Here is a 24,799-nt window from a genome sequence, read left to right as displayed (position 1 = left end):
GAACATCTGGGAGGAAGGGAGAGTGATGGCGGTTCTTCAAGGAGTCCTAACCAGCTCACCTAGCCAAACCGCTCAACACACTCAGCGTACCAACATCTCAGGGCCCTCGTTCCTTCCCTGAATTAAGATGGCCGCCGGGGCGCGCCCCTACAACGGCGCAAGCGCCGTACCTCGGATCCTCCCTCTTCCCGTCCTTCCGCGCGCCGGCACCGCCCACTCGCCAGCTGCACTCCCTCGGTGAGCCCTCAGCCTCACCCCCTTTCTGTCTGCCCCCGCCCGTCCAGGGTCGCGAGCCCGGAAGTGGATAATGCTGCTCAGGGGGGAGAGGACGAGGGGGGAAGGGGAAGTGCTTCCGGGGAAACGGGTCCCGGGTTGGTGTTTGTAAACTTGCCTCGGTTCCGGCGGGGGCAGCGGTAGCCACGGGGTTGGCACGGCGTGCTGCGGCCTGGAGGAGGGGCCGCGCGGCGGGGGAGACAGCAGGAGGCCGCGCCTGGCAGGTAGGAGCACGCCCCAGGGAGCGCAGCGTCGTCTGGGCAGACGGCAGCGCTTCAGCAGTTCGCAGGCCGTGGGGCGCCCCGCGGGAAGGGGGAGGGGAGGGGAGGAGGGGCGCGTGGCGAAGGGAGGGCGCTCCCGGGGAGGGGTAGGGGCCGCGCGCACATCACCGTCCGGCCGCGTCACCGGCTGGGCTGAGGGGGCTTGCTCTGAAGGGACGCGGGCGCGAGCACGCACCTTGCGCGCTCCTCGGCTCTCTCCGGGTGCGTGCGGCGGGCGCAGCGGCTGGCTGGCTGGCTGGCTGGCTGGCGCGAGGGAGGGAAGATGGGAGGGAATGCACAGAGCTGGGCTTCGCCTCCCTGCCTTCCACCTCCGCAGCGAGTTTACGTACCTTCAGGCTGACTCGGAGAATGCGCACGTGTGGGCTGGCCCGGGCGCGTACTGCTGGTTCGATTTCTGCCTGCTGCTCAAGCGCCCAGCGTTAGCGCCTGAGCTTTTCTCTACCACACTTCTGGTCGCCTTAATAGAGTGCGAGCTTCGTGGGCCGGCCCACTGTACACAAAAGCCCCAGACGACCTCCGCCCCCTTCTTCCAGTTCTAAGATGGCAAAGCCAAGCAGTTGGCCTGCTGCAGTTCCTCCACCAGAGGCCCCAGTTACTTTTGCTCCTGTTGGCCGCCCGGAGACCAGTTTCAACTCATGACCTAGAAAGAAAACTCTGCTTGACTGATGTCTTCTTTTGGAGTTGCACAGAGCGCGCCTGGCAAAAAAAAGAGTTCACCTCACTGCAGGTTGTATGGCCTGAGGATGTTGCACCTAACAGCCCCATCTCCCTTTCTGGTTTCAGGTTTCTGAAACAGATCGTGAACTTCATCTAGAGAATTCAGCTGGAAAACCAAGACTGGAAGACTCTTTTTCTTCAGATAGTAAGCAGGAACCAGGCAGAGACCAGGGATTCTTGGAACATCTATCTTCCTTTTGGAGGACACTAAGTTCTGTTTGAAGACAAAGGCAGTTCAGTATGGCAGCAGGACCGAAGGGACACGAAGGAGTTGTTACAGTGATTTGGTGACAGTTCTTCAAACAACAGTGTCTTAAGAAAAGGTGGATCGAGAAACTCGTGAACTTTTGGGTTGCATTAAGTGAGAAATCAGCATGGCTCAGGTAAAAAGCTCTCGAGTCCTCCTCCTTCAAGATCACTGGGAGGCGTGTTTGCAATTTCACTCTTGAATGCTGCCTTAGTCAACATATTGACCAACCCAGTGAGCGAAGCTCTGTATTAAGCACCAGGGGGAGATCTAGAGGAAGGAAAGCAGACAGGCCACAGCCCCTGCCTTCAGGGAGCTTCCAGTCAAATGAAGGAGGTAGGCTATACTGCATCACAGGCCCTGATGGGACATTTGCAAAGCAACATGTACTCAGTTTACACTTGGTACATTAACTGCTGAGGGGCACGAGGGAGTGAACAGTCTGGTGAATGCTTCATTTGTTTTTTTCAATGGGAATTTAGTGAGCTCCTGTTACATGCAAGGCATTGTGCTGGGAATACAAAGATGAATAAAATTTTCCCTGTCCCCAACAAGCTTCCAGGCTAGTTGGGTTGGGGCGGGGGGAGATGAAGAGGCACTCTATTGTTTATCTTTATATTCACAACACCTTGCCTAGTGGCTGGTTAGTAGTAGAGACATAGTGAATCTGTTGATTGAAGGAATGTGCAATAGTAGAGGTATGTACACTGAAGGAGAGGAATGATCCTTCTGCTTGGATGAAAAAAGTTGAAGCGGGAAGGATGCATAGGATTTTGCTAGATAAACAAGCAGAACAGGGCATTCAGACAAGGAGACCTGCATGGGCAGAGGCCTAGAGACATGGAAGGATGTGGTGATGTTAGGAGTACGGCAGGTAGTTTGCTAGTTAAGGAGGAAAGAGTTTAAGTGGGGCATGGTTCGAGGAATATGGTAGATAGTGATAGATGGGAACGTTAGGGAAAGGGAGTTGTTTCCTGGGGAAACAAGCAGAGTGACTGAAGGGCCTTTTTTTTTTTTTTTTTTTTTTTTTTTTTTTGTGGTATGTGGGCCTCTCACTGCTGTGGCCTCTCCCGTTGCGGAGCACAGGCTCCGGACGCGCAGGCTCAGCGGCCATGGCTCACGGGCCCAGCTGCTCCGCAGCATGTGGGATCTTCCCGGACCGGGGCGCGAACCCGTGTCCCCTGCATCGGCAGGCGGACTCTCAACCACTGCGCCACCAGGGGAGCCCTGAAGGGCCTTTTATGCCTTGCTGAGGAATTAGTCTTTATTCTGTAAGGAATGGGAACTCTCTGAAGAATGCTAAGTAGCAGAGTGACGTCACATCAGTGTATTTGGAAGGTAATTGTCAGTGCGGGGATACAGGATGGATTGGAGAGACAGGATGATTTGATAGGTTATTGTAGTTATCTGGGTAGAAAAGCTATACGCAGGCAACCCCAGAGCTGCTCCCAGCTCCCTTCCAGGGACCCTCCCCTACCAGTCTCACCAGGATGGCAGCCTGATTACAGTATAATTGGCTTTCTTCCAGCTGCATGCAAAGCTTCCTTCTTTCCATGCAGAGTAGGAGCCCTTCAGTTTCTTCTTCCTTTGTTTGCAGCCCACTTCACAGCATCGTGTTCACTCTCGCTTAAGTCATTTTTAAACTGTATGTATAGCAGGGGATGTGAAAAAATATGGATATGCACACATACAAATGGTGGGCCGGGGTGGAGGAGAGAAATTGTATATCCAACTCCAAAATCCTTCCAAGTGTTTTAATTTTTATATCTGTTGTAATTGGCAACATCTAGAGAATTTAAAATCTAAAGGGAGAAATTAATCTAACTTCACTGATAAACATGTTTGTAGGACCCGATAGAATGTACATTTGGCACCAGTGAGGTCTGCCAATCATAAGTGGGCTCTGTGAAGCTCAGTGTCATCAAGGGAGGAAGAAGGAAGTTCCCCTAGAAATCTCCCGTGTCAGTGGGTCAACAGGAGAGACCCTCATGCCCACACGCAAGGCTTAGAAATACTTCAGAGTAATACATAGACACATGCTTTACCCAGCGCGGTGCTAATGACAGAAGTGTCAATGACACTGATTATTCACTTGGTCTGTATCTAAATGCTGACAGATGACAAAGTGAGTAGTTCCTGGTGAGGTCAGTTAGGGAGGACTCTTGAAGGAAGCAGGGTTTTGTGGTGAGGAGGGACGCTCCCTAGAGAGAAGCAGCATGTTAGTAGCTGGGTGTGAAAGGTAGTTCTTTAGAAGTTGGCAGTCTGTTTTTGCCCTGCCCTGCCAGGTGACCTGACACCTCATCTCCTTTCAACTTAGGCAAGTCTCCTGGCTTGTGAAGGCCTAGCAGGTGTGAGTTTGGTTCCCACTGCAGCCAGCAAGAAGATGATGCTGAGCCAGATTGCCAGCAAGCAGGCCGAGAATGGAGAGCGGGCAGGTAGCCCTGATATGCTGAGGTGCTCGAGTCAGGTACAGCACTTGAGTCCATTGCGGCACCTGGGGGTCGGGTGGCCCGAGCTCTCTGCCAGAAGATGCCCAGCTTTGATTCCTTAGTGCTTCTATTTAGGGAAGTGGGAAAGGGGATCCAGCCGGGGAATGAATGAATGTGGGTATTTTAGAGGATACAGAAAAGGGTACAGAAAAGGAAGGTCTTTTCTGTACAACAGCTCCTTAAAACCAGGGTACTTGGAGAGGAAATGAATGCGTACTTTCTCTAAACCTTTGGGGCAGGTGATTTACTCTCATTTATAAGTTGTCTCAAAGCAGCTTTTTGGCCTCCTGTCTTGTGTTCTGAGATGGACTATAAATTTAGATTTGATTTGTATTCAAAGAGCCACCGAAAAGACAGCGATAAGTCCCGGAGCCGCAAAGACGATGACAGCTTGGCTGAGGCCTCTCATTCAAAAAAGACTGTTAAAAAGGCAGGTAATGGGGAGTTCCCAGCGGTCCGGCGGTTAGGACTGGGCGCTCTCACTGCCGAGGGCGGTCCCTGGTCAGAGACTAAGATCCCACAAGCCATGCAGCACGGCCAAAAAAAAAAAGAAAAGAAAAAGGCAGGTAATGGGGTAACCCCCAAACTGGTCCAGTTTGGGAATAGGGCAGTCCTCCTGTTTCTTCCCTCTCTGGCTCAACCCAGAGCTCTCCCTAGATGTTTTGCTCCCTCATAGCCAGTGAGTGTGTCACCCCGATTCCATCCAGAGACCACTTTGGTAATTGATCTCTGCCCTCTCTGAAACATCCTTGATAAGGGAAGGAGGGTCAGGGGAGCATGAAATTCTGTGGCAAAGGGGCAGGCCGACTCCCCCTCAGGTCAATTCAGAGTGTTGGGTGTGACGAGGCAGATAGCTTGCCCACCCTACCTCCTTCCTTAGAAGGTCTTTTAACTCTAAGAAATATGGGAGATGACAGCATCAGAGAGGTTACATTGTCCAGCAGTTGGAAATAGACCCAGAGCAGAATGGGGGCAAGAAGGGGGCAGAGGGATAGCCTCATGACATACCTGACTCTTGCCCCCAGGTGGTGGTAGTGGAACAAAATGGTTCTTTTCAAGTAAAGATTCCCAAAAATTTTGTTTGTGAACACTGCTTTGGAGCCTTTAGGAGCAGTTACCACCTCAAGAGGCACATCCTTATTCATACTGGTAAGTCTCTTGCTCACATTCAAAGGGGGAGAATAGTCCATAGTTTGTATTATATTTGCGTGTAGCTCTTGTTGGGTTTATTTTAAGGAGTAAGTATTAGAAATACTAATAGAGAAAGAAAGTAAGTGAATGAGGCAGAGACATTGTATGTATCTAGTGTCACTGAGACCAGCAGCTTTGGGGACCCTTCCCCATTAGGTGTCTGCACATAACTAAAAGTTAAAGATTTCTGGGAAAATACCTGGAATGAGGTCCCTGCCATGTATACCTCCTGATGTTCGCTTCTCTCTCTCCACCTGGGCCAGGTGAGAAGCCATTTGAGTGTGACATATGTGATATGCGCTTCATCCAGAAGTACCACCTAGAGCGTCACAAGCGTGTACACAGTGGGGAAAAGCCTTACCAGTGTGAACGGTGTCATCAGGTAAGCTCACGTGTCATCCATTCACGCCCACACACAGACTTTCTTCCCTAAGAACCAGGGCTTGCCGCCATTCCCTGCCTGACAGGGGGCCACCTAGCATTCCTGGCCATGTTAGAGTTAGTACCTCAGGGTGATGTATGTGTCTCTGGCCTTATGCAGCTGCTCATGGGTAGGGGCCATTAGAATAACTGTAATATTTATAATAGCATTTCTTGGGTACTTACTCTGTGCTAGGCACTGTGAGAGCATACTTGACGTTACTTTGTTTAACCTTCACCCTTCACATTAACTCCGTGAGGAAGCTGTGTTGTCCTGATTTCACCCATGGGGAAATTGAGATTTAGAGAGGTTGAGTTTCCCAAGGACACAGCAGATCCGGGACAAGAGACGAACTGAATCGAACTTCAGAGCAGGTGCACTTTGGAGGAAGAGATAAAATCTCTGCCCTGGGAGGTCAATATCTGATCTGTAGAGAATGTAAGAGCCAGGACCAAAATAAGACAAGAACAAGAGATGAGAAACGATAACAGCTAACACTTCCTGGATGCTTTGCTGGGTCTCAGGCTTTGCTCCGTGCTCTTAGGTTGAATCTGCAGAACACTAGAATGAAAGCTCCAGGAGGCAGAGACCTTGTCCCTCTGGTTCTCCACTCTGTCCTCAGCCCCAAGAACTGTACCTGCCTTGAGATAGATACTCAATAAATATGTGATAAATGAAGCAGCCACTCTGTGAGTAGGTACCTTTAGCCCATTTTACAGATGAGTGTACAGGTTCAGGGCTGTTAGGTAACTTGCCCAAGGTCACACGGCTACTAAGCACTAGGCCAGAATTGAGACTTCAGAGCTTGCGTTCTTAACCACTGTGCACTCATGCCGTCTGTGTATGAGCCAGGGGGGTGTAGAATGGGATGTGTGCCTCTCCCGTGTGGGGAAGGCAGCTCTAGCCAATAGTAACTGAGTTTCTCCTCTCAGGCACTTAACCCTCCCTTTCTTCTCAGTGTTTTTCTCGGACAGATCGATTACTCAGACACAAACGGATGTGCCAAGGGTGCCAGTCCAAGACTTCCGACGGGCAGTTTTCTCTATAGGCGCAAGGGGCCCCGGGTGGTGGGAGTGATCAGAAGATTCTACCGAAGAGCGCACCCCTCTGGTCTGATGGTCCCACCACCACCCCGTCTGTACCTGTCCCCCTCCTGGAGGAGTGGACCCAGGAGACCAGAAGAGTGCATCGGGGACAGCAGGCCCCAGAGCTTCAGCTCTGTAAATAATCTGAGACTATGAGTATCTCGGGGAAGTTCCTTCAGCATTCCTGGGTAGGGAAGCTAGTCCCTGGACCCTTGTCTGAGGTCTTAGGTGGGGACTAAAGGTACAGGACCAAGACTGAAGTGTGGCTCCCACAACCTTGGACTCCAGCTGGCAGCTGAAGTGGAAAAGATCGGGGAGAGGGATTTGTTTGTTCTGTTCTTGTTTTTGTTTATCCAAAAACAATTTCAGCAGGTGCACTGTGGAAACAGGTAATATGGAGGTAATAGAGTCCTGGTCAAAGTAGGGACTGTGGCTGGTCCAGCCCTCCCCCAAAATTGAGTTTTTAGTTGCAGTTGATCCTCAATGTTCCACAGCCCTGTACCTCATCTCCTGTTTGAAGGAGAATAGGATCAGGGATGGCAGCTGAGCTTACTTTGGTCTCCTTATACACTGTAGGGACAAAAGGAAGAACAGTGACAGGAGCAGACAAGGGCTGGATCCAAGAAGAGTGGACAGGTACCTCTCATTTCCTTCGGGGAAGAGCAAGAGTTGTGGCCATGGCTGTTGTAATGGCCCATGCCACACTGGTACCTAATGGGGTCAGCTCAAGTGCCTTCTGGAGGAAACTTGGGTGAGAGTGGCCCGTGAAGCCCCTTTCCTTTCTCTCTTTGGGCAGTTGGTTTTGGAGATAGTTTTTGGCTACCTCGCTGATATTGACTCCTAAGCCAGACAGATGTTGAGCAGGAAGTCATGGATGTCAAAGTGGGATCTCTCTCCTTTTGCCCTCTTAGGAGCAACCCAAGACTAGCCCCAAGTTGGGTAACAGCTGTTGAAGAAATGAAAGGAATTTGGTGTCCCCTGACATGACTGTTGAGCAGTGTGAGCTCTTCTCCCTGCCCAAGTCCTATCACTGTATTCAGGTAGAGGACATAGGGGTCTGGCCTTCAGTCCCAAAGAACAAGGTCTTGGCTTCCTTCTTGATGGCCGTCCCTACCCAACCAAGAACTGTGGGGCGTGGGGATGCTGCGGAGGAAAAACTGAGGAGGAAACCTAACGTAGGTTTTACTCTTAACTGTACTCTTTGCTCCTCTCTGCTCCGACCCCACCACCCTGTCCACCCCCCAAAAAGCGATCGGGGGTGCGGGGTGTGGGTGTGTGGGTGTGTGTGTGGTATGTGAGTGTCTTTGTATGCTTGGAGATGGCATATTATTGAGCCAAACCCTTCTCTAGCCCTCAGCTCATGGGAGGATGAGCGTAAAGCAGCCTCTCCTGACAACCTCCCCACCCCAACAAATCTGAAGGGTGCTTGAGGTCCCAAGAGAAGCTGAAGAACTCAACTTAGGGGACTGGAGGGCTTTGTTCTGGAGGGGTTTTTTAAGATTGATTCAACAGACTGGTGGTTAGGATGTTTCTAACCCAAACCAGGGCTTGTGAATATGAATTTTCTAAAGTGAAATAAAAACCCTCTTCCTGCTAAGGAAAGGATCCTTATGGGAGGTTCTGGGGTTTGGTTGACTCCCAGGTTGTGGCCTGCCCTGACCTGTGGGGAGGAGGGGTGAGTAATTATGGAAGAATCACGGAGACTTGACTTGGTGAACCTGACCGAGCTGTCAGTGGGGATCTGAGATGGCAACCTCCAGGAGGTGATTTCATCTCCCAGTGAACCTGACCGAGCTGTCAGTGGGGATCTGAGATGGCAACCTCCAGGAAGTGATTTCATTTCCCAGTGAACCTGACCGAGCTGTCAGTGGGGATCTGAGATGGCAACCTCCAGGAGGTGATTTCATCTCCCAGAGAAATGTAGGCAGTAGCAGCAGCAGACTCCTGGCTGTTACCTATTCTGGAGGAAATGGCGGGGTGGGGGTCTCTGAGGTGTGAGGATTTCAGGGAAAAAGAAAGGAGGCGTGGCACCCTTTAGATCTTCCCTGACAGCATCTGAGATCCTGTGGGGGAGACGCTGGGGAATGTGTTTGCTACCTGTGCTCTTCTAGTTCTGTGCTGGCACTCCCATTTAATGTGGTCCAGAAACTAGACCGCGAATTCTTGGACCTGCCCTTGGTCCCTGCAAGTAGGGCATCTTTCTGCATGTGAGCCAGCCCCCTCCCTGTTAGAGGGCTCTGCTGGGGGCTGGGATTTGTCTAGGATTCATTTAGAAAATTCTGTCCTTCCAAACGCGCTTTTGAAAGTGGGGAGGCTTTGCTTCCTGTCACCTGCGGCTAATCTGTTTATGGTTGGGGTGAGTTGGGGTATGTGTGGAGAGAATCACACGAGTGATCTGTGCCCCTGAGTGTGCGAATGTGTGTTTAGGTCCAGATGTTCCCTGGCCCTTTGCAGACCTTGGCTTCCTGCCTGGGTGGGCGGGAGAGAGGGAACTTCTAAGCGAATGTGCAAAGAGCCATACCAGAACCACCCCTGCCGAGGACTGGGTGAGGGGAAACACAGGAGCAGGTGGTTAGCTCAGTTGTCCAGGTGCTGTTGTTCTGGGGCCATGGATGTGTGAGGAGAGAGGAGCTGAGAGTCCAAAGGAGCGATTTAGCGCCCAGGGAGCCCAGGAGTCCCACTTACACCCCAGGGAAATCACAGACCAAGACCGCTGCAAAGGCTCCTGGGCCCAATGTTCCACCCCACTGCTGGGTGGGGTCTAGCACTGGAAAGCCGCCTCAGGTGTGTCTGGAGTGAAGGGAGAGGGAGGTAGGGCCGGCTCTCAGAGACCAGGACATGGGATTCAGGGACCTGGGAAAGAGTAGCGCCAGTTCCTAGGTGGGCTCCTGTACCAGGTCCCACCAGCCCTGCCCTTCCCAGCACCCCAAGTCTTTTCCGTCCACCACCCCCCCCACCAATAGCCTCTTGTCATCACTTAGCTACTGATTGTGCCCCCATGGCTTGACATTGGAGGGTTAAATGAGGTGTGGAGTCCGCCACAACTTTTAACCCTCTCCCCAGATGTTCTTTGCCTCTATGTGGCCCTGGGGCTTTTATCTTAATCCCTCCTACCCTACCTTTCCTCTCCATCCTCTTTTTTTTTTTTTTTTTAATATACTTATTTTGCTATTGGGGGAGGGGAATATCAAATGAACAAGATCACTTTTAAATGGTAGTTTTTATAAAATGTTATAAACTTGTATCTTTTTACCATTAAAGTGCAGTGTATGTTCCTTCGTGATATATTTAGGATATTTAAATAAAAAGAAAATGGGGCTTTTGTACATACTATCTCCTCTTTGGGAAGAATATCCTTGGGAGAAGCTTTTTCACTGGGGCCGAAGCAGTTTTCTTTTTTTCCACCAAGTGTAACCAACCACCCCACGACTTCCAGCACCCTGTAAGCTCCCCTTTGCAGAAGCAACAAGTAGAATAAATACAGGATATCAGTTCAGAATAAGGAAAAAAATAACATGCACAGCAGGACAGAATGAGGCCAGACACCAGCAAAGGCAGCGGTCCTCCAAGCATGGTCTCTAGGCCTCCTACGTCAGCATTACTTGAGGATTCAGTAGCCCACCCCAGCCCACTGCTGCTTCTCCCCAGGCAACCCATATCGTGCAGTCTGTTCTGCCCTTTAAGTTTGAGAACCTCTCCTTGCCCTCAGGTGGCAGGAGGAGGAATGCACAAGAGCTTTCCTGAGGCCCAGGCTCTACAGCCTGCTCTGGCCTTGGGGTAAAGCAAACTGACGAGTGTGCTCTGAGGTAAGACTCTTTATTGTGTACGTGGGGGGTAGCCCCCACTTCTGAGGTAGGGAAGCAAGGTTGCCACAGAAGGTAGTCCCCTCTCGGGTGTCGCTCTAAGAATGAAGTATGGGTGACCACTCAGCAGTGGATTAGCCCCCTACCAAGCTGCTGACTGCGAGACCCCATGCCCCAATTCCCTCCATGCCAGAGAAGAGCCCTGCAGTGCGTGTCCCTCCCCACTTCAGAGAGGGGCGCCTTCTGCCTCTTGAAAGCGGGGGTTGACAGTAGTCGTGATGGCGCTCTTGTAGAGAGGATTGTTGTCCTGGGGAAAGAAGTTGGAAGTGATGAGGAAAAGTCCTAGGACTCCGATTTTATCTAGTCCTAAGAGGCCAGCCTAGAACTTGGGCAGGAGGACCCCAGGAGCTGATGGGAATTAGCAGAGGAGCCAGAGTAAGCCCACGGAGGGGGCCTAGGCCGGCAGCGGGGCGGCTAAGTAGAACGAGTCAGGGTGGAGGGTGCGACGGTGAGGCAGAAAGCAAAGCCCACCTAACCAGGGGAAGCAAGGAAAACCCCACCCAGTGGGGTAGCGGGCAGCCTCACCTGCTTCCACTGGAGCTGCTGCTGCTCCTTTTCAAAACGACTGTATTCTCGGCGGTCATAGATTTCCACTGAGAGCCGATAAGCCAGGACCAGTCCCAGTCCCACGACCACGATGCCCCCCACACAGCCCAGCACGATGATTTGGGTGTGGTCTGACCCCTCTATGGGAAAGAAACAAGAGACGGCCTAGGAATTGATCACCAGTTACCCACAGCGTGTCCAGCCTCATCCAGCCTCCCCAGACCTGCCTGTCACTGAAAACAAAGGGAACCTCCACAGGGTCCAAGGTTATCCCGGTGCTCAGGGCCTTAGCCTTGTCCGTTTGGTCCAGCACCTGCACTTCTGCCTGGATTCATTAGCTCTGCTTCAACCCCCAGCCTGACTTCCCATTGTCTTTACCTCCAGAGTTCTGAGGGCCTACCCATTAAACTTCCAGGGCCCCATCTGGCATGTCCACAGCATCCCTGCCCACTTACTTTCCGGGGGTCTCACTCTCAGCATGACCCTGCCTCCGGCTTCATCCTCTGCCAGGAAGAAGAAGAGCTGGTTGTCGTGGGTCCTCTCTTTGCACCAGCCATCATCCAGGATAGGGGCCAAAGCCAGAGTCACGTTGGCATGGGCACACGCCAGGCTGCAGTTCACGGCCAGAGGACCAGTCCCAAAGGCGCCACACTCCGCGCAGTCCCTGTCCAGCGGGTGCCAGTAAGTTACCAGCTGGACAGATGTCACCCAAACCACATGCAGAAAGAGCAGGTGGGCGGGAGGGGCTCAACGAGCCCTGTGCCCCTGTTCCAAGGCGCAAGGCTGAGGGCTCACCTGTGTCTCTCGCATGGCGTCTTGCAGCCTGAGCACTGACCACATAGGGCACCGTAATAGCCGTCCGAGCACTGGCAGCGGTTGCAGTTGCAGTATCCATGCCCACTGCACAGCCCTCCCTCGGGACTGACACAGTTGTCCGTGTCCCCGCTGCATTCGCATGCTCTGCCCGTGCGATTGGCGTGACAGTGACACACTCCACATTGGCAGCGGCCAAAGCCTGAGGCAGAGCCACGCGCAGGGTGACAGTCATACTCCCCACAGGCACTGGACATCACGTGCCGCCACAGGCTGCCTAGAGCTGACCTGTTCCTGTGCGTCCAGTTCCCTATCAAGTGTGCCGGATACCCTCCAACCCCTACACCAGAATCTTTGATTCCTCCCCTTAGTGCAGAGAAGTTCCCAGAGCCTAAGCACCCTTGGGGAAGCCACTCTGACCCCGTCCTTCTCCCCAAAGTCTCCAGGTACCTCCACAGAGGATTCCCTCATGTCGCTCACAGCTGGCATCATCACATTCGCACAGACGTCCAGAGCTCTGTCCACTGCAGGTGCAGCGTCCACACTGGCACCGTCCCCTCCCACTGCACAGGGGCCCTGTGCCATTGGGGGCTCGGCACCCAGATTCCAGATCCCAGGAGGACAGCTCAGCCTCAGAGCACTCACAGAGTCGACCCAGGTGGCCAGGGACACAGCTGGGAGGGGAAGGCAGGGGAGGGAAAGGGGAGTCATAGATTTTGACCATGCCTTGACCTGCCTTTCCCAGAATCCTCTAAACCCAAGATCTCAAGATAGTTGGAGAGCCACCAGCGGCTGACAGGAGGCCAGAATATAATGGAGCACCAAGGAGTATAGAGGGGGTCGGCGGTGGTGGGGGTGGTTCTGGTGGAGGGGAGGGTTTGGCATTTCTGAGAAGCTTCAGGAGGTGAAAATCAGGGTGGAGTCTTGGGATGTCTAAGAAAAAGATGTCTAGAGACGCCAGTGGGAGGAGGGAAGGCAAGGGAGGAGGAATACAGGGGAGCCATATAGGTGAAGGGAAGCAGGAGGCCCTCACCTGCACACCCCACATTGTAGGTGCCCCTTGCCGTCACTGCAGTGAGGAGCCTGGAGCTGGGTGTCGCTGCAGTTACAGTCACACAGTGTATGCAACTCCACAGTCAGCTCCTCTGAGAAGCCGCGGGCTCGGAACCTCAGCAGATGGGGCTCTGGGAGGCAGTGGGTAGCTTGGAGAGTAACCAAAAAATTCACCTGAGGACGGGGCAGGCGGAAATCAAACTAAGATCACGTGCACTCCTGTATGTGCACGGGCACACACCAAACACACTGGTCATCCAGAGCCCTACTTCCTTGTAAATGAAGGGATAGGGTCGTGCTAACACCCATCTCCTAGAAACACTCTTGAGCAGGCTGCTCGTTAAAGCTCCTCAGAAAGGATGGGTGGAAGGCTACCCCATGCTTTTTGCTTTGCTTCCTGGGCCTGTCCTCCGTCTCTCCCTGCCTGCTCAATTTCCCAATCCCACCCCCACGCCCTTCCTTCTCACTGTCTGGTTGATTTGGACGTGGTTGCACTGGCCCCTGTCACCAGCCTCATCCTGTCTCTTCTCAGGACCCCCACACTGAGAATCGTAAGAGATGTGGACCCCAGGAGGGAGTAGAGAGCGTTCATGTTCAAGGGTCACAGTGGATGATAGGCTCTGTGGAAAGGGGGAGAGAGAGAATAACCGTGTGAAGGCAGGACTCCAACCCCACCTCATGCCCTCTCCAGCTGTTCCAGATCCTGCCAGAAGCCTGCCCTCAGCCCACCTGGGCACTCCTTCCATTCTGCCCAGTCAGGAGGAGTTTCTGCAGGAAGGACCTGTGATAACCCTGAGTGAGAACACAGACTCCAGAGGCTTCCAAAGCAGCATTTCAGTACAGCTGCAGCGAAGGCCCGCTGGGGGCCAGGGGCTGGCCAGCGCTGTAAACATGCAGTGGCTGTGTTTTTCAAACCCCAGATCAGGACACATAACCGGTGTGCATACAGAGTCTAAAGGGCAGATTCTTTCAATTGAGTTTGTCCTGGGAAATTTGATATTGTCTCAAATTTTCTGGCCATGGGTTTAGAACACGGTCCCTCTTATCAAGAAAGCTACAGTCTAGTTGCAGAGATAAGACCTAAACCCAAGAAACCAATTCTTATGGTTCCTTCCACCTGTAAAATTCTATGGTTCCTGTGAGGAATATCTCCGAATTATTTATAAGCTTAGTGAAGGCAGTCTCCAGATGTCACATTCTTTATGTCAGACTGACTGGGGGACAAGTGCCAGCCGTTCCATCTGTTATCTCTGTGACCTTGGGCAAGTCACTTAGCCTCCCTCTGTCTGTATCCCCATCGATAAAATTGGAACACTAGTTTCCAAGCAGGGGTTTTAGTGGGGTAAATAAGACAGCAAACAGTGTGTGTACTCGGGACAGTGCTTGGCATGAAATAAAAGCTCAATCAATGTTAATTCCCTTCCTTGCCCAGAGCAGGGCTCCATGCTCTGCACAAATCAGGCACTTAAGATTTATGAATGCAAGACTGACTGAGTGAATGAGCTATTAATGACAGCCACATGCAAACTGTAGGTAGGAGCTGTGGAGTGTTACACAAAAAGTGACCATCCCCTTTTAGTTCTGCCACCCCACCTGAGGGTCCCTTTCCATCTTTCCCCAGTGCCCACTCTCCCCCTCCCCCCACGCTGGCCCCTCACATTATAAGCATCCATGATGAGCTGTACCACATTGCTGGAGTCCTCACTCAGCTCCCCCACTGCGGACTTGGGAATCAGCTTACTCAGCTCCTGCAACGTGAGGAGTTGAGGGAAATGGTGGGTCACAGCTCTAGGGAAATAAGCTTCTGGGGGTCTGGAAGGAGAATGGGCCTGTGAGGGAAGTGAGAAAGGCTGGGAGTGGGAGGGTTTGGCATTCAGACAACTCTCACCTGGTAGACAGGCAGTGTGGCACCGGTGACAGCAAAGATGGGCTGGATGTTTGCCGCAGAGAGGGCCTGGGCTACCTGACCCACGGAGGGGTAGTCCTGGAGCAGGGAGTCAGGACAAGGTGAGCACCCCAAGTCCCCCTCACAACATGCAAGGAAATCCAGGGTTCCACCAGCTAGAAGAGCCCTGGAGGCTTGGCAAGAAGGAGGGAAGGGCCAGGGAGTGGAGTGACTTGGGTTTGTCTGAGCAGTGGGGGGACATGGAGAGGAGGAACTTCTGGGGAAGATGGCAGGGTGGTCATCACCCGTAAGGACAGTGAGGCTGGAGGGTGGGTTCCTGGGAGGAGAGGAGGTGTGGCTCTGCTGGAGCGGGGCAGGTGAGGGTGGCAACTCACAAACTCTGGGCTGCGACTGTAGAGGCCATTGCTGTCCAAGTGGCAGTGCCCGTCACTGGGCATGAAAATGCCACCTAACTTGCCATCCCCAGCTGTGTGGAATGTGTCATCTGAAGTGAACACCAGAAGCCGGGACACATTTCTCCAGCCAATCTGCTCCTGGAGTGGGGTTGGGGGGTAGGCTGTGCACTTGGGCATGGATGGCCCTTGAGCCACCCCCGCCTGCTCTAGGAGCAAGGATTTGGCCAGCCTTGTTCTGGTCAGTTTGTCCAGCCCCCTGTCTCCAGCTCCCTGCTTCTCCCCAGCCCCTCAAACAGGGTTGCTGCTAGTGGAGGCTGTCTCGTGAATTAGAAAAACACGCCTCGGGACTTCCCTGGCGCTCCAGTGGTTAAGACTTTGCCTTCCAATGCAGTGGGGTGCAGGTTCCATCCCTGGTTGGGGAGCTAAGATCCCACATGCCTCGTGGCCAAAAAAACCAAAACATAAAACAGACGCAATATTGTAACAAATTCAAAAAAGACTTTAAAAACGGTCCACATCAAAAAAAAAAAAAAAAAAAGGAAAACATGCCTCTTCCTCAAGACATTTTACTCCAATCCACCAGCAAATTGTCAAAATAGGTATGAAAACTACAGAGACTGTATTACAAAGACCACCCCCTAGAATTGTGAACTGCATAACCATAGGTGGCCGTCTTGGCCCCAAGCAGCCCTTCAGACTCAGGGCCCTTCCCCGCCCCCTCACCTGGCAGAGGGCAGCCTGCAGAATGGCATCAAAGCCACCTTCAGGCGAGTCCAGGTTGCCGGACACGCTCTGGCGTCCCACCTCCCGTTCGAAGGCCTTAGCGTCCCGGGTGAGGGGTAGCACATGGTGAAAGCTGAAGGGCGGCTGGCAGCGCTCCAGTCGGGTGGGGCAGGGGTGGCGAAGCTTGGAGGGCACTGTGCTCACGAAGGGCAGCACCATTTTGTCCACGAAGGAACCAAAGCCTGGGAGGAGGAGTCATGAAGACAGTGCCAGAAATCACTGGACAGCAGCAGGATGCAGGGCAGGGGGAGGGGGGGGCACTGCTGAGGACTCAGGAGGGGAGTCCCTGGGAAGTGGGGGGCGGGGGGGACAGTCATAGCGGAGGTGATGGGAGAGGGTGATCCTAGAGGGCCGGGACCCAGGACCCAGGACCCAGCAGGGGCAAAGGGGTGAGAGCACATGTTCAGGGGAGTGGAGGATAGAGATGAGGGCACAGCAGTGGGCAGGCAGGGGCTTGGCTAAAGCTGGGGAAGAATGGAGGGGTGTGCGGTGTAGCAGCAGCGTAAGGTGATGGAGGGGATCTTGAACAGGAGAGGGATGAGTGCAGAATGCAGAACGTACAGCGGGGATAATGGCATTTAGACCTTGTCCAGGAGACACGGGCCTGAGAAGTGGCATCAGGGCAGTGTCCAGGTGGGTGCGTCTAGGGCACTGTCTGACCCTGGGAGCTGTCTGAACACAATCTCTCCAAACTGAAGGCCTCAGTTACCCTTCCAGTAAAATGAGGGGTCCTATTGGACAGTCTCTCAAACCACCTCTAGCTCTGACCTAGAAGATAGATGTCTTTGGGGAGAGATGTCAGGAACACGTGGCCTGTCCAGGTCCATTAAAAACCGGGAGAGGGTACAGTGAATATTCTGCCCCTTCATTTCTATGCCCCACATAACCGGCTGGCAAAAAAAACTCAGGGCAGCTGCTCACCTGAGTCTCCCTGCTCTTCCCTTGAGAGCATACTTTCACTTAAGTAAACCCTTGCCTTACTTTCTTCAAAAAAAACAAAAACAAAAAAACGGGAGAGAGCAGGTGGGGGCCTTGTGTGCCCTAGACATTGGCAGAAGCTAGGGTGGCTGTTGGTTAGAGGCAGAGGGCCGGCAGGTGCGGGGCAGGGCTCCGCTGGGCTCACCAATGCGCACGGAGTGGGTGACTTCCTGCAACCTCACCAGCAGCGCGTGCCCAAGCTGGCGCACGCGCTCCAGGTCGTCCTTCATGGAGTAGCTCAGGTCCATAAGGTAGTACAGGTCCACAGGGTATCCCTCGGCTCGAAGGAAGCGGACCCGGAGCTGCTGGGGCTCTCCTGGGGGTGGAGGTAGTGGGGAGGTCGGTGGGGCGCGGTGGAATCCCAGCCCAGCCCCGGGGCCGGCGGCCCACCACTCCCTAACTCACCTGGCCGCAGCGTGACCCGGACCCGCTGTGGTGCCAGCTGGGTGGCCCCCTCGCCGCGGGTACCCTGGCTGAGCGGCTCGTCCTGCAGCACCTCCTGCCGGCCGCGGGGCTCCTCCAGCTCCTCCGGGGGGCAGCCCCGGGCCAGCAGCTCCTCTCGAAGGGCACAGCGCCGCACCTCCGCCTCCCCGGACGCCGTGAAGTTCTGCGCCGCAAGGGGAAGCGCGTCGGGACCCTAGTCCCCTGGACCCCTCAGCCCTGCTCCCAGAACCACCCTGGCATCCCGGCCACTTCCAAGCCCTCCCCTGTCAGGCAACCCCCCCCCCCCCCCCGCTTCCCTCCCCTCCCTTTCTCCCACAGCTACCCTTTTTTTTTTTGCGGTACGCGGGCCTCTCACTGTTGTGGCCTCTCCCGTTGCGGAGCAACAGGCTCCGGACGCACAGGCTCAGCGTCCATGGCTCATGGGCCCAGCCGCTCTGCCGGCATGTGGGATCTTCCCAGACCAGGGCTCGAAACCGTGTCCCCTGCATTAGCAGGCAGACTCTCAACCACTGCGCCACCAGGGAAGCCCCCACGGCTACTCTTGAACGCCGTCCTTTCTTCCTTGTCAGACCCCACTTCCTACAGCACCGCCCCTTCTCCTACCCTTATCTGGATGCCCCCTTTCCCCAGACACCCTACCTCTCCACTCCCCCAGTGCCACAGACTTCCTGTTGAGATCTCAGGGACCTCACTGCCATTAAAAAAGGAGGAGCCTGACCTCCTAGTCCAACCTCCCCTGAATGCTCAGGCCAAAATGGGAAGGGCGTCAGACTAAGACCCACAGTCCCTGGGAAGGGGAAGGATAGGGACAGGAGAGAACCCCCCGCTCCCCCTCAATGTGTCTGGTACCCCTGGCACTGGCTGGGAAGCCACAGGGGAAGGAAATGGTTAGGGTGGCTTCTCAGCTGACCCGGGTGCCAGCCTCTGGTCGGGGGATTGGAGGAGACAGACATATACCCAGCTGTCCCAAGAGTCCCTGCCTGGCACCTCTGGCCTCTGCCTCCCACTGACTCTGAGTCTTCCCCTTCCCGGCCTCCCAGATTCACTATGTGCCTTTCCCCTGGACCCACTCAGTTTTGTGGCTCTGCCTCCTAGTGACTGTGCCCTCATTTCTTATCTCATCTAACTTTCCATCTTCCTGTGAGAGAGACAGTTCTTCCCCACCCTCCAGTTCAGGCGCCCCTCATGCTTTGCTACAACATGAGCCCTGTCTCTTTAAGGCATAAACAAAAGAACAGCCTGGGGCTTCCTTGGTGGCACAGTGGTTGAGAGTCCGCCGGGCCTGCCGATGCAGGGGACACGGGTTCGTGCCCCGGTCCGGGAAGATCCCACATGCCGCGGAGCGACTGGGCCCATGAGCCATGGCCGCTGAGCCTGCGCGTCCGGAGCCTGTGCGAGAAGCCACAACAGTGAGAGGCCCGCGTACCGAAAAAAAAAAAGAACAGCCTGGGACTTCCCTGGTGGTCAAGACTCCCTGCTTCCAATGGAGCGGGGTGGCACTGGTTTGATCCCTGGTCGGGGAGCTAAGATCCCACATGCATTGCATGGCCAAAAATAAATTAAGTAATTAAAATTTCCCAAAAAATCAAAAAAAAAAAAAAAAGAACAGTCTTGTTTGACCAGCCAGGGAGACACCCTCTCCCCAGCATCCTTCTTGTCACTTAGGTAGCTCAAGCCTTTCCCCCAAAGCCCACAGGCTTCCAGCTCCTTCCTTTCTACCCTCCCAGTCACAGGCTGCTACATACCTAGGAACATGCCCCACCCCCAACACAGATCCGGAGACCCAGTCACATACTTTCTGCAGTGGACTGACCCCCAGCGTGATGATATTTGGAGATGGGGCCTTTGAGAAGAAATTAGGGTTAGATGAGGTCATGAGGGTAGAACCCTCATGATGGGATTAGATCCCTATAAGAAGAGACCCCAGAGAGCTTGTCCGCAGCCCATCTGCAAGCCAGAGAGAGTTATCACCAGGAAGTGAATCAGCTACCGCCTTGATCTTGGATTTCACCTCCTCCAGAACTGTGAGAAATAAATTTCTGTTGCTTAAGCCCCCTAGTCTGTGGTATTTTGCTATGACAGCCCAGGCTGACAAATACACGTTCTCACATGTACACCCACAAAAGATCCCTCTCTTATACACAAGCTTGAGTTCCAGCAGGAACATCGCTTCCTCCAAATTTATGGTCACAAGTCTTCTCCACATATACACAAATACATAGATACAGACATAAACATACATGCGCAGGAACCTTGAGTGCATGTGTATGCACACACACACACACACACACACACACGATCACAGACAGGAGTCCTATGTGCACAGTCACACACAGAACTACAGAGTGCACCCAGAAAGTCATATATGTACCCACACAATCACACTCGTATATCCAGGCTGCACACACACATACACTTGGTTCAAAGGCCACAGGCCCATCTTTACCAGTTGCTTGCACCATGCACAGCTCGGGTGTGAGAGGATGCACTTTTGACAGGAGGGAGCTGGCTGGCAGGACCCTGGTAGGGACAGCCCAGGATCCCCCCATTCGGTGGTCTCCTGTGGGGATGAGATCTTGATGTCCGGTTCACTTTCACCTCTGCTCAGGGCCAGCAGGAAAACAAGGACCATTGACAAAGCCACCATGGTCTGTAATAGGATATAAAGGGGGACGTGTGGGTCCTCAGCGAGGGCCCCCAAGCTCTCAGCCCTCTAAACTTAGCCTGTGGTTGTCCCTCTCAAAACTCTACCCCAACTCTTTATCTGTCCCCATAGTTTCACTTCCCTCTGTGGATTCAGCAGTTTCTTCAAAATGGCAGGAACGGGCAGATCCCAGGCTAGGGTACGAGCCTTGGAAAAGACCCAACCCTCCCGCGTGCAGACTTCATGAGGCCAGAGTGGGCAAAATAGCCTAACTAAGTAAGAGTCTGGAGAGTGGACCTGGAGGCACTAAGGTCTGCACGCAGGTCTATTCACCAAGATTCCAAGCCATAGTGGAAAGAGAACCAAACAGGAAACAGACCAGGTCTGGTCCTGCCTCAGTCACTCACTGGCTGGTGTCAAGTCAGATTTTCTCTCTGAGCCTTAGTTTCCACAACCGTAAAGTAAGGGAGTTGAAAAAATAATCTGACAGCCCTTCTAGCTTTCATAACCTTGGATTCTAAAGGAAGAGGGTCAGGGGCTCTAAATAAGGGGGAAAAGTCAGGGATTAGGAATGAGAGGAAATGAAGCTGGAGCAGATGAGGGAGTATGTGCAAGAGGCAGGGAAAGTCAGCTGTAATTAACTGACATGGTAGCAAGAGGAATAAAGATTAGACCATAAGAAGAACTGTCTAAAGGTCTGGGATAATGGAGGAAGGAAGGCCAGGTTTGATAAAAATTTCTCTTTCCTGTACATTGCACAAAGGGGATCTAGATTAAAAATTTGAATAGGCAATTTATTACCATGCTTCAAAAATCAAAAAGTTAAATCCCAATGGCCGTTTTTATAGAAATGGAAAAGCTGATCCTAAAATTCACATGGAATTGCATGAATAGCCAAAACAATCTTGAAAAAGAACAAAGTTGGAGGACTCACACTTCTCACTTTCAAAACTTACTACAAAGCCGCAATAATCAAGACAGTGTGGTGTTGGCATAAGGATAGGCAAATAGATCAATGGAATAGAATTGAGAGTTCAGAAATAAATCCATCCCTTATGGTCAGTTGATTTTCAACAAAGATGCCAAACCATTCAATACAGAAAGAATAGTCTTCAACAAATGGTACTGGGTTGACTGGATATCCACATGTAAGAGAATGAAGTTGGACTCCTACCTCACAACATATACAAAAATTAACTGAAAATGGACCAAAGACCTAAGTATAAGTTCTTAAAACTATGAAACTCTTAGAAAAAAATATAGGGATAAATCATCATGATTTTGGACTTGACAATGGATTCTTAGCTATGACATCAAAAGCACAAGCAACGAAGGAAAAAATAGATAAATTGGACTTCATCAAAATTTAAAACTTTTATGCATTAAAGGACACTATCAAGAGAGTGATAAGACAGGCCACAGGATGGGAGAAGATATTTTCAAATCACATATCTGTTAAGTGTCCAGAATATATTAACTCTAACAACAACAAAGAGAAAAACAACCCAGTTTTAAAATGTGCAAAGGACTTCGATGTTTCTTTAAAGAAGATAGATAAGTGACTAACAACAGATAAAAAGATGCTTAAAACGATTAGTCATCAGGGGAATGCAAATCAAAACCACGAGATACCACTTCACACCCACTAGAAAGGCTGTAATAAAAAAAATAGAAAATAAGTGTTGAGGACGTGGAGAAAATGGAGCCTTCATACATTATTGGTGGGAATGTAAAACGGTACAACAACTGTGGAAGACAGTTTGGTGATTAAACACCAGAATCACCCTAGCACTTGGCAACTCCACCCCTAAGGATATCCCTAAAAGAACTGAAAACGGGTGTTTAAACAAACACAAACTTGTGCAATACTGTTCATCGCAGTACCATTCACAGTAGCTAAAAGGTAGAAACAACCCAAATGCCCATCACCTGATGAATGGATGAATAAAATGTGGTATATCCATACAGTGAAATATTATTTGGCCATAAAAAGGAATGAAGGACTGATACATGCTACAATGTTGATGAACCTTGAAAGCATTATGTTAAGTGAACAAAGCCAGTCATGAACAACCACATACTGTACAACTCCATTGATATGAAATAGCCCGCCTAGACAACTCCATAGAGACAGAAGGTAGCCTAGTGGTTGCCAGGGGTTGGGGAGGAGGGGCGGATGGGGAGTGACTGCTTAATGGGCAGTTTCCTTTTGGAGTGAAGAAAAAGTTCTGGAACTAGATAGCGGTTACGGTTGCACAACACTGTGAATGTACTTAATGCCCCTGAATTGTACACTTAAAATGGTTAAAATTATAAATTTGATGTGTATTTTACCACAATTTAAAAACCCAAAAAGTTAAGATGATAGAAATCTCCCACCCCTATCCCCCATCCACCCCAGTTTCCACACTTAACTTCAAATAAATAACCATCATTTATTATCTTTTGTTGCCTATAATCTTTCTAGAGACTTTTAGTGTATATACAGACTAACATGAACACATATATACTCTTCAAATGATAGAATCAAACAACAGAATTCAACAAATGCTAGAATACTTTATACCCAGTTTTGCATCTTACTTGGTTGGACTAGTTTTCTTGGAGTTCCTGCAACCCAGGAAAATGAAGAACTCCCTTGTTCATTTTTACAACTATATAGATTTCCATCGCATGGATATGTCATGTTGTATTTAGTCTCTTGTAATGGGAGTTTATGTTGTTTCTAATTATTCACTATTATAAACAACGCTGCAGTGAAAATTCATGGATTTATCGTTTCACGTGTGCATGTTGTAGGATAAACCCCTGGAAGAGGATTTGTAGGGTTAATAAATAGGTATCATTTGTAATGCTGGTGAGTAGTGCCAACATAACTGACATGAGCTCCTGAAGGGCTGTGACCGTTCACGTCCCCATCAACAGTGCGTTTGAAAGGCCAGCTAACTCCTTGTCGGGAAGCATCTGCATCCTTCCCAGCCTGGGCCCAGACTTGGTACCAGATGATCTGCACGGGGCTGTGGCGAAGGGGTGTGGTGCCAAGTTGCTGACCTCCCCCGTCTTGCTCCCCACCACCTGTGACCTCAGGCGTAGTAGAAATATATTTAACAGAGCCTCCACCCTCCTGTGAGAGGCTAGCCCAGGGCTCAGCCTCAGCGTAACCTCAGCGTAACCTCAGCCTTGTTGGCTCTGCACGCCTGTGGTCGGCGAGGCTGGGGATGCTGCAGCACGGAGCCCAGCTTTGACTCATCTCTCACAGGTGGGGCTCCGGGCCACACTGTCCCCCAGGATAAGAAAGTCCCAGAGAGTTCAAAGGAGTCACTCATCTCCCCTAAAGGGGGCCCTTGGACTCCCCTCCCCAACCCCCTTCTCCCCTCCTCAGGATACGTGACCTGCCACCTGCTTCTCTTAATCTGTCTCTCCCTTTCTCTGTCTCCCCTTCCTAGTCAGAGATCTGATTCCATCTTGCAGCTACTTTTCTCTTCTCCACTTCTTCACAGTTCTTTGTTTTACTTCCTTTCCCACTCTGATCCTAACCGTAGAATGGCAGAATCTTCTATCTCAACCCCCTCTTTTTGCAGATGGAAACCTGAATCCCAGAGTGGTGAGTGACTTGCCCAAGGTCCCCCAGCGAACTACAGCAGAGCAGGGACTGACACAGGCCAGGCCTCCCGCTTTGTTTGCTGCTTTCCTCCCCTCCAACCCGGGCACCATCTTCATGGAAAGTTGTGCCTTCTCCCCGCCAGCCCCAATGGGCTCTATCTGATCCCCCTTCTCTTTCCTTCTGGCCTTCCTGTATCTTCGCTTCTCTCCCTCTGGGGTTATCCATTCTCCTGGACTTAATTCTGACTCCAATACGTACCCCACTGGCCCCTGAGCAGCTGAGAAAGAGAGCACCTCCCCAACCCATCCAGATCTCCCAAGTCAGGAGGGACCCTCTGCTGCCCACTCAGAGTCACAAGGAGGGGACAGAACTGAGCCGCTGAGCCACAGTCTTCCAGGAGTGTGGGATCCGTGGCCAAGGTACCAAGCGGGAGGAGGCCCGAGCCGAGCACGAGGCATCAGGCAGCAGGGATGGCAGCTGGGGAGTAATATTGGGAGAACCTTACCTCGTCATAATCCGTAACACATAGCTGGCAAGCAAATGATAGCACTCATGCATCCCCTACCTCCTTTTTCTCTCTCCAGTCCCACTCTTGGGAAACCAACACAAGAGGGATGGGTGGGGGGAGGGAGGGCTTGTGAGACTGGAGGAAGAAACAGGAACAGGAGATCTTGGGAATGCAGAGAAGTCTTCAGAGCCTTTCTCAAGACTCAGCTGAACCCTGGGTGTCTTCAGGTCAGAGCCCTCTTCCCAGGAGGTTAGGACCAGGTGGGGCCTGGGCGGGTAGGAGAGGAGGCAGGAGAGCTGCTGCCCTGGTACTCACAGGTGCGTGCGGAGCAGCCCTTCCTCCCTCCGGTGGTAGCAGCAGCCTTTGTGTACTGATCTGGGAGGCTGCAGAGGAGGAAGTGACACGCCCCAGGGTGGGGGAGACTTGGGGCTGGTGGGGGTGACTGACCTAGGAGAAGGTGGAGCAGATAAGGGTGAAATTGGGCCAAGGGAGTTGATGATACAGCGATCTGGACGGAGGAAGCAAGGAAGCTCATCTGTTGAGCACCCATTATGTACT

At 52.1% G+C, this 24,799-nt stretch overlaps 2 protein-coding genes across 4 annotated transcripts; one reads left to right on the top strand and one right to left on the bottom strand.

Moving 5' to 3' along the window:
• Positions 1-366: 366 nt before the first annotated feature.
• On the top strand, positions 367-8,301 carry ZNF740 (zinc finger protein 740). Its single transcript, XM_065888339.1, has 7 exons — positions 367-497; positions 1,338-1,654; positions 3,836-3,985; positions 4,348-4,437; positions 5,033-5,156; positions 5,462-5,580; positions 6,578-8,301. The coding sequence occupies exons 2-7, from the start codon at positions 1,646-1,648 to the stop codon at positions 6,665-6,667; spliced, it is 582 nt and encodes a 193-aa protein (XP_065744411.1). The 5' UTR covers positions 367-497; positions 1,338-1,645; the 3' UTR covers positions 6,668-8,301.
• Positions 8,302-10,733: 2,432 nt separating this feature from the next.
• On the bottom strand, positions 10,734-20,132 carry ITGB7 (integrin subunit beta 7). 3 transcript variants are annotated; one of them, XM_065887498.1, is made up of 14 exons: positions 19,932-20,132; positions 17,447-17,648; positions 17,187-17,357; positions 16,004-16,245; positions 15,260-15,418; positions 14,868-14,963; positions 14,638-14,727; positions 13,447-13,599; positions 12,960-13,153; positions 12,377-12,600; positions 11,909-12,128; positions 11,569-11,777; positions 11,093-11,253; positions 10,734-10,814 (listed from the first exon to the last, which is right to left on the bottom strand). In XM_065887498.1, exons 1-14 carry the CDS (start codon positions 20,130-20,132, stop codon positions 10,734-10,736), a joined length of 2,403 nt encoding a protein of 800 aa, XP_065743570.1. The 3 variants fall into 3 exon arrangements, with proteins under 3 accessions (XP_065743570.1, XP_065743571.1, XP_065743572.1); XM_065887499.1 differs by lacking the exon at positions 14,868-14,963; XM_065887500.1 differs by lacking the exons at positions 11,909-12,128; positions 12,377-12,600.
• Between the last annotated feature and the right edge of the window lie 4,667 nt (positions 20,133-24,799).

This window comes from Phocoena phocoena, chromosome 11 (genome assembly GCF_963924675.1).
Source record: "Phocoena phocoena chromosome 11, mPhoPho1.1, whole genome shotgun sequence".
Taxonomy (NCBI): domain Eukaryota; kingdom Metazoa; phylum Chordata; class Mammalia; order Artiodactyla; family Phocoenidae; genus Phocoena; species Phocoena phocoena.
Note: the sequence above shows the minus strand (reverse complement) of the source record. Positions and strands in the feature narration are given on the sequence as shown.